The sequence below is a fragment of the Colias eurytheme genome, chromosome 19 (genome assembly GCF_061535395.1).
Source record: "Colias eurytheme isolate Ceu_HAF_F1 chromosome 19, ilColEury1 Martin Lab GWU primary, whole genome shotgun sequence".
Classification (NCBI taxonomy): domain Eukaryota; kingdom Metazoa; phylum Arthropoda; class Insecta; order Lepidoptera; family Pieridae; genus Colias; species Colias eurytheme.
The window spans coordinates 6,604,270-6,617,400 of record NC_142998.1 but is presented as its reverse complement, the minus strand read 5'-3'; the positions used below and the strand labels follow the sequence as shown (position 1 = coordinate 6,617,400).

The 13,131-nt window shown below is 33.4% G+C and overlaps 2 protein-coding genes across 2 annotated transcripts in view; one reads left to right on the top strand and one right to left on the bottom strand.

Moving 5' to 3' along the window:
• Positions 1–13,131, bottom strand: part of LOC149900213 (elongation factor-like GTPase 1) — a 109,544-nt gene that overhangs the window by 39,461 nt on the left and 56,952 nt on the right. The gene's annotated exons all lie outside the window — the stretch shown is intronic.
• The window catches only part of dsx-c73A (doublesex cognate 73A), a 58,054-nt gene continuing 51,474 nt past the window's right edge, over positions 6,552–13,131 (top strand). The window contains exon 1 of the mRNA XM_090112831.1: positions 6,552–7,432. Coding sequence (XP_089968957.1) covers positions 6,641–7,432 — 792 coding nt within the window. The 5' untranslated portion in view covers positions 6,552–6,640. The remainder of the gene's footprint in view (positions 7,433–13,131) is intronic.

Below are 13,131 nucleotides of genomic sequence, written 5' to 3'. Positions count from 1 at the left end.
ACTTACAAATTCACTGCGCTAAAAAGCTCTTATGAAATACGAGGTTAAAGGCGCAGGTGCGTATAGTTATAAAACCGTAGCGACAAATGAGCCGTAAAGTACAATAATAATTTTCAGAAGTCACAAACCTCGGTGAATGAACCCGAGAAGACATTAATAATTTCAGGTGGCAATTTACCAAAATCCGATATTCTCATCGAAGTACTGAATACTTCAAATAGTTACGACGAAATATTTTAGTTTAAGGTACATACATCGTACATACATCGCCTTAAAATTGCGAATGCATTATTTTATTATTACGTCGGGGTATTTTTTTATTATATTGTGTTTGTACATTGAAAATATTCATCACTTTGCGAAACATATTTAAACTCTGGAAGAAAGAAAAATACCCCAAAAACATATTTATAAAAATAGTGCATACGTATTTACGTTCAATCATTTTCCAAAAAGCTTGTTATACTGCTATATTAAAAATAATCAACGGTCCTGTTACTACAAGATATAATTCACAGCGACTCACGTTCAACAGCTCTTACAGACGAAATATTACAGTATTATTATAATATCTAGGTTTCTGGCGACGTTCGTAACAATCGGTACAGTTAGGACACCACGACTTTACTGAATTAAACTGTAATCCCACTAGCATCATTTCAATATTTCGTGATTTTCGTATCAAAACGCCACAGTCGTTATCATTTAACATTCTATAATGGCTCTTATGTCGAACGGGTCAAGAGTTAGTTACGATTAGTGTTTTTATTGAAATTTCAAGCCGTGTTTTCCTCGAAAGCAACATTTTATATTTCCTTATTAAAAAAATATTGTTGTAATGCATCTACATCGGGTCAATATTTATGAATGATGGAATTCGAATAATGAAATAATCATAAAGGATAAAGGAAGAAACCAATCAATCTAATAGAATTAAAAACATACCTATACATTCATAGCATTAAAGTTATTTTCTAACGGAAAAGTAACAAAACGAAGCTTCTCCATTAACAGAACAAATATTTGTTTCCCATGACCATACCTACTCTTATAATTTTAATTATAAGTAGGTACTATTTTAGTTATATCTATTTTTCAATAAATTTATTATCCGATTCTTATTAGAAGGTCAAATAATTGAATTAATTTGATCTATTAATAACTAACTGTAAGTCGTGTCCCTCGGTGTTACTTAAGTGAAAAGGTTTGTAAATACCCGGCGAGATTATATCCGGTAAACCGGAAAATGCACCTCGTTTACTCTTTAGAGTAAAGTGTTTATTAATCAGGGTTTAACTTATGTTTGTTTTAATAAAATCATTTCAGTACATTATATTCTGTCTGATCACGTTTTAAACGAGTGTCGAATGTGTGTGGAATAAATAGTTTAAATTGTAATAACACACAACTAAAATCATACAAGAAATTATAAAACTGCATCACAGTAGAGAAAATAAAAAAGTCATCTAACTTTGCTACTAACTTATACAATCTCGTACAATAACGCACGGTCAACCAATAAACTACATATACACATTATGCCGCGCCAAACAAAGACATCAACGGGTTAATTTTCAAGACGTTTGATGGTTTCTACGAAACGGATACGCCGTAAGCAATATGTTTGTGGTGAGAACTGTACGAGTGGAGCGGATTGCGGTTCAAAACTGGGATTCGTTAGCCGAGATTAATATTTAACCCAATTTCTCTTTGATTATTCAAATTCAGTTCCATAGTGCTTGCTCACGTGGAGATTTGTTTTCGTGCATTTTAAATATGAAATGTTTTACTAAAGAGGGCGAAATTTCTTGCTAAATAAGAGCGAGTAGTCCAGAATTCTTGTCCGAGATACAATCGCAACTAAGCACCAACGTTATTTTTTTATGCATTGCACTATAAAATGTTTTTAATTTACTTTACTAATTCGAATGTTTCACTATATTTATTATCAGTTCAGTAAGAACAAAAATTTCAACACATTTATGTAAATGGTTATAAGTTATAACTGCAACTACCGGATAGAACTGTCGCTTCCACGGACAAGCCTTCTCGCATAATGTCATCCGTAATAATTTGGACAAAAAAATCTTATCATTTCTCTTTGTAGAGGTAACGCATCCGCAGCATTGTCACCGGTCGAAGCTGTTCACAATGTTCCCACGTATATAAAAAAACACATTTACAGTCATATAACCTCAACGTTTTGAGTAAATTAAATGCACTTCGAGGAATCCATAAGAACGGAGGCTAGACAACGCAATAAACACGTAGGTAATGCAATCCTTGAAGCTTTGAAATATAAAGTGATTACGGGAATGAAATAAAAAAGTATTCCATTAAACGGCAGGCTATGGAGATTGTTTTCTCCGTCTATTTGCTGATCCACTGATTGAATCCTTAATTGGGACCACCCGGGAATCAATTTTGCCGTAGAAGCAACGCTACCGTGTTATAATATTGAAAAACTACTTTTTACCACCTTCTTAGTACTGGGCAAACAGGAATGTTAATTAAATTACGGGAAATATAGCATTACATCATAGTTGGCTGACAAATTGAGTGTGAATTAAACATCTTCTGTATATTCTCTTACATCAATCTCGTGACATGATGTTGGATGTCAGTCACACGGAAACTATGCAACTTATCGTCATAAAATCTGCGCTTGTCTGTTTGTTTGTTTACTACAATTTAACTCACAAAATCTCGACCGATTTTAATACACTTGAATTCCGAGTTCAAGTATCAGTAATTAGTCTATGCTTATTTTAATACGTATTTTAATACTTTTTGAATGAGATTAATCTTGCATATCAATAATAGAACAACAAAAAACGAAAACACAGGAATCCATCACACATTCAAATTTACTTTGTAATATTAATTGCTAAAAGCTCGAACGTACCACGCAACATATAGAAAATTAAATGATTTGCCTAACTTTACTCTTCACAAATAAGAAGCATAAAATAAACTAAACTAAAGCCATAGAGGAAACAATCTAAGTTTGTCCTTATATCCTGCCACATTGTGTCCCGAAATAGAGTGGGGTTAATTGGGTAATCAGCTTATCGCGAGTAAGCTCATTAATACAATATTGCAACTACGGGATTTGATTTTATGATTCATTTGCACAGTGAAGTTTCAAAGTGATAGTTTGTGTATTGCTTTTTATATTAATATTCATTTAAGTATAAGAGTTAATAACAATAAAAACAAATTACATAATTTGAAAGCTAGATGTGTGAATGAGCTTTCACAGATGTATAAGTTTTTAAATATTTTTGTTAGTTGTTATGATAAACAAAATACTTAACTATCACTACTATTTGCTAACTACCGGGCAATTCATATTTTTACATCTTAATTGTGTATATTCATTTTGTAATTCAATTTCTCATGGTCATCGAACCCTCAATTCCTACTCATCATTAATTCAGAAATAGATTTCCCCGACCTTATTGCACATTGAAAACTCATAATGCGATTTGATCAGCAATCACTTGATAATGACGGCACAGGAGAGGGTCAAGGGACTCAGACCATAAGGACAGAGGAACGAAATGATGTGTAAAAGTGTTTGCAGCATTCGCACGATTATCCCGGTACTGTAGAGCCTGTTATTAAGTTCAGTTATTCCTTGAGCTTCGCTATGAGAATCGGCCACGCTATACAAATAAATACGTACAATAAAATCTGCTGAGACCTGAAAGCGTCGGTTCAAATACGTGTCACAGTTGAAACCACATTGCTGATAAATAGATATTATATTAAACAATTTATTGTACAATAATCAAAAGAAATATTAAACGAATTTGATGTAATACAAGAAAAAGGTTACGTTAGGAAGAAAATATGCATGCTACCTATTGGTTATTCAAAAATTTGCGGTTGGCCTGAGTGCAAAATTTTATAATTGATCTGAGTATATTATGTGTTTCGTTTCTATTGTATAGTAACTGAAGATAATATAATGGTTCAAAAATTTCCGATACAGTTACAAAAAAACAAACATCCTATTGAGATATATACATTATACACACCGGTGCAGATGTATGTGCGAATAAAAACGCTAATTGAAAAATGCGATTCAATTGAATAAAGTTCAACATTCGGCCATTAACATTGGATAATATTATTTGTTGATAATAGTGTTCAGTAAAAAGCGCTCATAGATCGGTGGGAAATATTCAAGAGAATTTGCAAACAATACTCTCTTATTATGCATTGGTTTTAAAATCGTGCCTATGTTTATTCAATGCAAGGAGTCGTGATTAGTTCTATGACTTTAGCTAACCATCCTACAATGTATATGATCTTTTATACTAAAAGTCTGATTCTCGGAAACTATTTTCACCCACTAACACAAAAATACATAAGCAATTGACAGTTGAGTAAAATTCACATAATGCTTAAAGTGGACCTAAATTTCTAACTGATTGTCTTTTAAATCATTACTTTTGTCCTAACTCGAACCTCTCACAAGTCACAGTTGTCCAATTCTTTGGCCTTTTTGTCACGAAGCCACTTTTGCTTTTAACGATCATTCAATTACCTAAGAGAAACTGTGATTATAATACGATATATAGAGAAGATAATGGGATTCTTTTATGTTTGCCACTCGACGGCAATTGTGTGAATTCGACGTCTAATACTAATTTGCTGTACGTATATAATACAGTACTTTAATAGCAAATTAGCAATCATCCCATTTTTTTGGTAGAATAGCATTTGTAAAGATCTAATGTGATTGTTAAAATGTAATCAATATCGAACGGATAAAGTTATTTTTTAACTGAGTAAATATACATGATTTAGTTACTTGTTTTTATTGAAAACTATGGGTTCGGCCCGGTTTAAGTTTTCCCTCCATAAGAACCATCTTCGTACTTCAAGGCTTTTTATAAAAGCAAAATTAACGAAATCGGTTCATCCATTCTGGATTTTGGAATGTTTTAATTTTTTTTTTAACATGTATGTTATCGCGTACGACACAATAATAAAAAAATATGTTTACAAAGCTGGGAATAATAAAATGGAATGTTTGTATGTATCTATATCGTACTAGTGACATCTTAGTACAGTTTGTATGTCAATGTCAATGCATCGTATGTGGGTGGGTGTGGGAACAACTTACTGCTGTTGTTCTAACCGACTTCCGAAAAGAAGGTTGTTCTTTAGTGTTTTGTATGCCCTCCCACTGTTTAAATTGACTTCCGAAAATGTTTTCCATTATAAAGTATAAGTTTGATTGATTTGGAGTGTTACAAGTGCCCATTTTCTTATGTTAACAAGTAATACATGATTCGTTTCGTGTCTGATTAAATCATTAATATTAAATAAGATGCCATAAAATATACCATAGCTTCCTTTGGGCCAAGTTAAATTCGTATTATCTTGTATTTTGTATTCGTGTTGTATTCATCAATCATAATCATACGACTAATTTGATGGAAGATTAAAGCTTGACCCTTAAACTGCTCTCAGCTGATTCGGTTGAAATATATAATTTTACGTTACCTTTATGCATCTTATCCAAATAATTACAAAATTATAAGCAAAATATTTTCAGTTTCAATAACAAACATCCGTCCATAAGATACTTCATCCTACTCCGATGTGCATACAGAATCCCTAGCACAAACAGTTCGACTTTCACAGCAATATCCCTCTGTATTAACTCGTCATACGAAGTTCACATTTTCTCACCAGATAACTCTCTTATCGGATCCGAAACAATGCGACACACCAGTAGTGAATGCTTGTGGATCATTATCTGCCTACCTACTTAACTTTTTCTTCCGTTTCAGATTTAAACTAGCGTAGAGAATAGCATATAATTGACGCGTTCTACACGTTAATACCTGCTTGAAAAACTGATGATAAATTCATAAATAAAACGTATAGATTTTCAATACTGAGTTGAAAAATAAAGAAGGTTCAATACGTTATGCTATTTATTTTTCTAGTGCACACAAATGCTTAAATTCATTTAATTCATTAAGCATCTTAAACGTTACATCCACAAAATCTGGGACACGATAATGCATCGTGGGAGTTAAAAAAATGTAAATATAAATAAAGAGTTTAAATAGAGCGTGCAGAAGTGATCTGTGAACATTACACGGTTTGCGGTGACTCCGTTGGATTTTTATCAATTTTAGGTGGCAGACGTGGTTCAGCTCGGGCGTTTGGAAAATTAAACGCCTATGATTGGATAGCGGTAAAGTCATCATCTCTCATGAAATGCATTAGAATGTAATATATGTGATTCAACGTGCCCATGTTCTCATTCTTAGCATTATCAAAAATAAGTGTTAGGAAAATGCTGATTATTGAAATATAAACAAATTAAAATTGGAATGTTATAAATGCATTACCAAAGAAACAAGTTTAAATAGCTTCTTAGTTTTTGTTGAAGAAATCACATTCAACTATAATCACGCTGACTTTATTTCACATGTGACGTCCACTATCCTATTACCGAAAGGATTGCATTAACTTTCACGCGTATGCAATGCCCGCGTGCATTTGCAACGCGACCCCATGAAATGAGCCGGGTGAACGGTGGTGCGTTCGCTTGCCGTGCGCAGGCGCAGTCCCGCTCCGATCGTCACCGCGGCCGCACGCACGCCGCGACATGACTCGCCCACTGTACGTACTCATTGCGCTCGCCGCTCTCGCATCGGCCGTCGAACCGCCCAGGCCGCGGCTCATCGACTTCAACCCTTGGTCATGGATCCCGAACAACCGAAACAAATCTCCATCGATCATGGACTACTTCTTCCCACCGTCCCGAACCCCTAAACAATCTAATTTAGACCCACCCGCCGATAGACAGCCCCCGACCGTACAAACTACCATGGATGACGCGGCCACCATGACCACAATGAACGAACGTCCCACAACTATGGCTAGAAAATCGCATAACAGAATAAAAACCACCCTCCCAGCCCCTCGTCCTACCGCAACCATTCCGCCGAAGACAAAAAAGACATCGCACAGAACCACCCCAACGGAGACTGTCCCAACTGTTGAAACTAAAATAACGCAAACCATCAAAACCGAGTCTACAACCACCAAAGCGCCGGCTACCGTTCGGCCGACCAAACATTACTCTATCCGGCCAGTGCGAACGACAGAAACGCCAACAGTTCAGGATACAGCATCGACGTTGAACACGAATAGCGATAGCACAGAAACGATTGCTGTTGAGACGGCCGGGACTACCAATGAGGTTATGAAAGAAACGGTAGTTCCGACTCTCAGCACAGACCAGCATTCCACAGACGGACCTTCCACAATATCTATGGAATCTACGACGTTGACGGAGAGCACGACGGAACCAGCGGACAGCCGCGAGGGATATCTACCACTGCGAGACAAACCGCAACAGACGCATGTGAAGATCAACGATCAGACGAAAAAAGAGGTGAGTACTAAATCGATTTCTAGACAATTCTTAAAAACTCCATTTCACTTTGAAAAAAGAAAGATAAATTATGTCATTTAAAAGTAAAGTATGAAATAGAAGTTATTCCCTTTTCTACGTTTCAAGATAATATGTCGAAGGAAAGGTGTATCGTATTAATTACTTCATTTTATCGCGATGATTTGACTACAATAACACTTAGCTAATTACTCGATGCATTCCGCCGCTGCTAGTTGTTTAATTTTCAGTTTTTTATAAAGCATTGTGGCTTGCATAAGTGATCTGTATATAAAAGGTCAAATGTAATTACTGAAATAAATTAGCGAGTATTTTCAAGTGGACAGTACTCATATAAATTATTAATGCGTTGAATTCTATATTCTACAAGTTATATATCTATGTATAACTATCAATTATTGGTATAATGTTTAAAATGAATGCCACGCCAGTATTAAATAGAAATGCGTATACTTTGTAAACTTTTAGCATATTTAGAACGGTTCAATACAAACTGATTTGCATTTTCACATGGCTCTCGTTAAACAGAAGCTGCTATTGTCAGGAAGTTAAAAATCTCACTATACTCAATAAATATTCATTATTGGCAAGTTTTACACACATACAATTTCCGTGATTGAAACAAAAACTCGATGCTTCAGTGAGAATGGACTCCATTAGTTAAGTGCTATAAAAAGCGGAGTAATTATCGGTAAAATTTATCCACATTCAATCATTAACTGAAGCACATTTGCAAGCGCTGGACAAAAAGCGTGGAGCCTCACGAGAAATATTAATTTTCCGTGCAAGAAAAATGATAGATGAATACTTTTAAACAAGCACTTTCACTGTTATGACGAAATTAATAAAAGCTTTATTTAATTACGCTTTTAATTTCTCTCATATGTAAATGTCTTTTATTTTTACTTTTATAGCCCGTGATGATGATAGTTATAACTGAAATTAGTGCAGTAGTTACTCGAGCGAAAAACAATGGATTTAGGTGTGTGAATAATGTGTATCTTTATTTTATTACCCTGATAATGAAAAAGTAAGTTTTTTTTTTATTTCTATTTTATACACAAATTGGTATCATCAATTAAGCATGCTATTTAATGAAGATAATTTGAGATTAATAAGAAATTATGTGAATTTGATATGTACATCCTGATAAGCATAACATAATATGATCCTGAATTAAAATAATACAGATTATTCTACAATATAACGATGACTGAATTTTCTTGAATAAGTTTAGTTTTCTCTTGTCCGTAGATGTCACTGAATTATGACATTTGCGGTGTTAGTTTATGATTTCAAACATTTGCTCTTGAACTTTGTTTAGTTTACTCGACTACCGCGGTCTAGTTAGGAGCTTAACGGTTAGCTTGGGTTTAATTTTTTAAATTGTAGTACTATTATTTTAAATTGTGATAAGTTTGCAAAAGTTTTTTTCAATCTAGACTTATAAAATTATCATTAGAAATCTCGAGAATAACAAAAAGAGCTATTATTAAATATGATTTTTCTAAATTTATCCTGAATATTTGTCGTCAACTTTTAGAATTAAAACTTAAAAGGAAACTATCACAAATAGACACGAAATTGAAAAACCAAAGTCCAAGTAATAATAATTTGAGATGTCATTAATTTATATAACCCTACTTAACTGAAAACGAAAGAGCACCAGTAGCGAACAAAAGGTCAAAAAGCAAAGAAACGCAAGCCAAGCCAAGCGTCCAAGCCCCAACTTTCATCTCATTAACGCCAAGCCGCTTTACGGAACTCCAACTTAGGACAGAAAAATTTTACTTGGGAACAATATTCTTTTCACTTTCACCCGCATGAAACACACGATCATATTAAGCTTTTCTAAATGCCGATCATTCAAAACGCAACGTCACTAATACGTTTTAAATATACCATCGTTAGTTCTTTGCATTGTTAACGCGAGAAAGGCTTCAGTTCAAACAGTTTCATTTCGTTCGGATCGTAAAATTTTATGCGCAAATCTACATCATCGGATAATGTCCGACTGAGAATGTTAACTGCAAAAGCAAATATTAAAACATTAATAGTAAAGAATAAGTACGATATGGCTTTAGCGATTTGTGTGTAATGGTTTGGTTATGTTTATTTGGCGTTAAATGTTGGACTGTAAACGACAATGTCTATGAAAAGAGTTGGCAGCGAAGCGCTTCTACTAGATTATTTACTAAAAAGTAAAATAAATATCAAATTAAAATAAAATTTAAAACAAGTATCCTTACGTCATATCAGATATTTAAAATTTTCACCAAAAAGGCTAAAGATCCGATTTCACCAACATTCTTACGGTATCATTTAAGAATTTTGAAAACCAAAGTTGCGAGTGAAATTTGACTTTAAAGTATGAAAAAATCAAGTAGTATACGAGATTCTTAATCTACATAGGATATAATATCACAGTAATTACCAACTAAATGTAACCACAACATGATTGTAGATAATAGATACTTTAAACAGCTTATAAACTAGAATAAAGTTACAATAGTTCTTTAAAATGATAATTGATCGAAATGGTACGAATCGCAAAGATAATAGATTTAAAAATACTAATCGTAACTAATTAATCAGTACGCATTACGGATAGAAAGTCGATAGCCGTGTTTATATTACAGTTTGCAAGAGAAAGGGCGTACTTTAGTACTTTAGGTACGAAAGCAAATAACTAGGTTGTGAGCCGCGACCGAGTGTAAAGTGTTTTGTTAAATGTTCGATAAAATACTACAAGTGTAACTTTGAGAATGTCTGGTTACAATAGTTGTCAGTTATTTGAGTTTAAATGGTGGTTAAGGCTCCGCGGTTCGTGGATAAGATTTATAAGAAAAGTAGATCTTTATTTTACTTTACAAAATTCGTATAAAAATTAAACTTTCAAGCCCCGTAATATTTCAATTAATTAAAGATGGTTTTGTCATTTTGAAATTTTAACCTGATATGCACATATACCGTTGTGTTGAGTTAAATCAATTTTGTGTTGTGAATTAAATATTGATAAAAAAGAAAACAAAATTATTACAGATATATTAGCTACTGTAAAGACGTGCGTAACAAAACAATTAATTTTTGTGACATTGTCCAAATCAATTATAAGTTCTCAGCTTTCGTTTATGGTTTTTAAATGAATTGAATAATGTTTGCATAACTAACGATTCGAAATGGTATTATTTTACACTTTAAATGCATTAAAACTTTCTCATTTTAAAGAGTAGCATTTGGTCAATATTTCGCGTAACCATAAATATTATTAACTTAATATTTTTATTTGCTGTTTGTGAATATATTTAAGTTTCACTCATAAAAAAGGTGCTCATTGTAAAGCAGTCTTATCTGTTTTTAATTTAATACACTTTGTATACATGTACTATCCGATAACATTCAAATTACTGTAATCTATCAAACTGTATCTACTCTAGTTAAATCTTAACTACCATTTCAGCAAACTTCACGTCAATTTAACTGCACCAAGTTCTAATTACCCACTGACATTGGAATGGCCCGATAAAATTCCGCATCTAATAACGTTAGAGAATAATTTTTATAAACATTATCTTGCCAATTACATCGTGTACATGGCAATTTCGCGACATCCAGCCAAAGTTACGGTTATACGCTACGTGAGGAATTCTGGGACAGTATATGTATGTCTATAGATCAGGACAAAATGTGCTATCATAACCTGATTTACATTAGCTGTATCATTAAAGAAACGGTCGTATTGATATATGCATTTATGAATTAATTAAGGCTGTACGGATGCTCAAGTCTGGTATTAAGTGATGATTCTAGGATTAAGATTATATGGAGGATCTATTGACAACTTGATAATACAGTAGAACTCCAATTATCCGAACTCCGACTATCCGAATCGCCGATTATCCGAATCACAAAAATTGTTCATAAAAAGTCAAAGTGCGCTATTATTCTTCCCCCCGCGAAGCCAGTGTTTGCGCGTCAAGTCTTGACTTGACTTGTTGTGCTTACACTGACTTGAGATGTTTAAAAAACAATGATTTTTATTTCTAATCTTGTACATAAGTAGACCGTACATTTTATTTATATATTTAAAACATGTGAAAATTTCATGTTTCTTTCATTTAATTCAATAAAAATATAGTGCAATATCAAAACGTAGCTTTTATTCTATCCAATTGCAAATTTAAAAAAAAATCCGATTATCCGAATATTTGATTATCCGAATGGGTCCCGGTCCCCATTAATTCGGATAATTGGAGTTCTACTGTATATGTGTACATTGAAGGAAGGTCTGCTAAATTTGAGTGCTTTTATTACATGCTTTTCTACAGTAACACTATTTATTTATTTATTTAAAAAAGGCTTACCAACTAGATACATAATTTTTTGTTCAAACAATTCAAAATTAACTTAAAATAAACATAAGTATTTACGTATCTAAATTACAGGTAGGCACCGCTTTATAAGCCATGTAAATTTTGTGAGTTTATAGAATGTATGTAGATGCCCAAAATCTTTTGAAAAGTAGGAGCGTTATTTCAAATGGACGTTCTTATTGTTTGCTTTGCTTATGCCTCAATCAATAACAATTACTAGATCATAAAGATTTCATCACAGGATAAGATAAAACAATAATGAATAATTTACAAACAGACAATTAGTCAACCTAAAAAAGGAGAAATTCAAGAAGCCGCTACGACATCTATAACAACGTATATTAATTAAACGTTACCGATAGTAATGTGGATGTAAGCTAGCAACTAGTAATGACGGACGGGTTTCGTGCTCCACGCAATTTGTGCATCCGCCGCGTGCGACGACCGACTTTGACTTCTCAATTATTCGTTCAAGGCCATCTGTTATTGCATTATTGCATAATATCATTCGTTGCCACGTGGCCTATTGATATACATATATGTAGTACTAAGTGTAGTACTGTATAGTGATTTGGTATATGAGCCTTTTTAACACATTAGGTCTACTACTTATTATAAATGACTTGACTTAAAATTTAAGACGGTTGTAAGAGAATAATTCAAAGGTGAAGTAGGTAAAAACCTAAGATATAAAATAAGGATTGGATATTATTAGACTTTAACGAGAAGTTGTTAAGAGTAACAGAATATGTAATAATTTAGATGGGACAGTCATTACGCTATGATGAAGTTAATAAAGGGATAACGATGCAGCAATTCTTTAGTCATTTATTATTTTGTAATGGCGATGTTATTTTCGTATTTGTCATTTATAACTTTGTATTAAGCAATTTTAACGTTCACACCATAATTTCTCTATAACACTCAGGTTTAATGAAAATACTGCGTAATAATAAACTGTTATAAAATTACTATTACGCTATATGTGTCAATTAAATTATTCTGCAGAACAAGATTTATTTATGACTAGTGGTCCGCCCCGGCTTCGCCCGTGGTACATATTTCGCAATAAAAGGTAGCCTATGTCCTTTCTCGGGTATCAAAATATCTCCATACCAAATTTCATGCAAATTGGTTCAGTAGTTTAGGCGTGATTGAGTAACAGACAGACAGACAGACAGAGTTACTTTCGCATTTATAATATTAGTATGGATTTCAATCTGCAGATGTACGATGAGAAAACTTTTATTGCACGCCTCATAAGCGAAGCGTTGAGGTGGGTACTACTGTCACTTCGCGCAAAACATC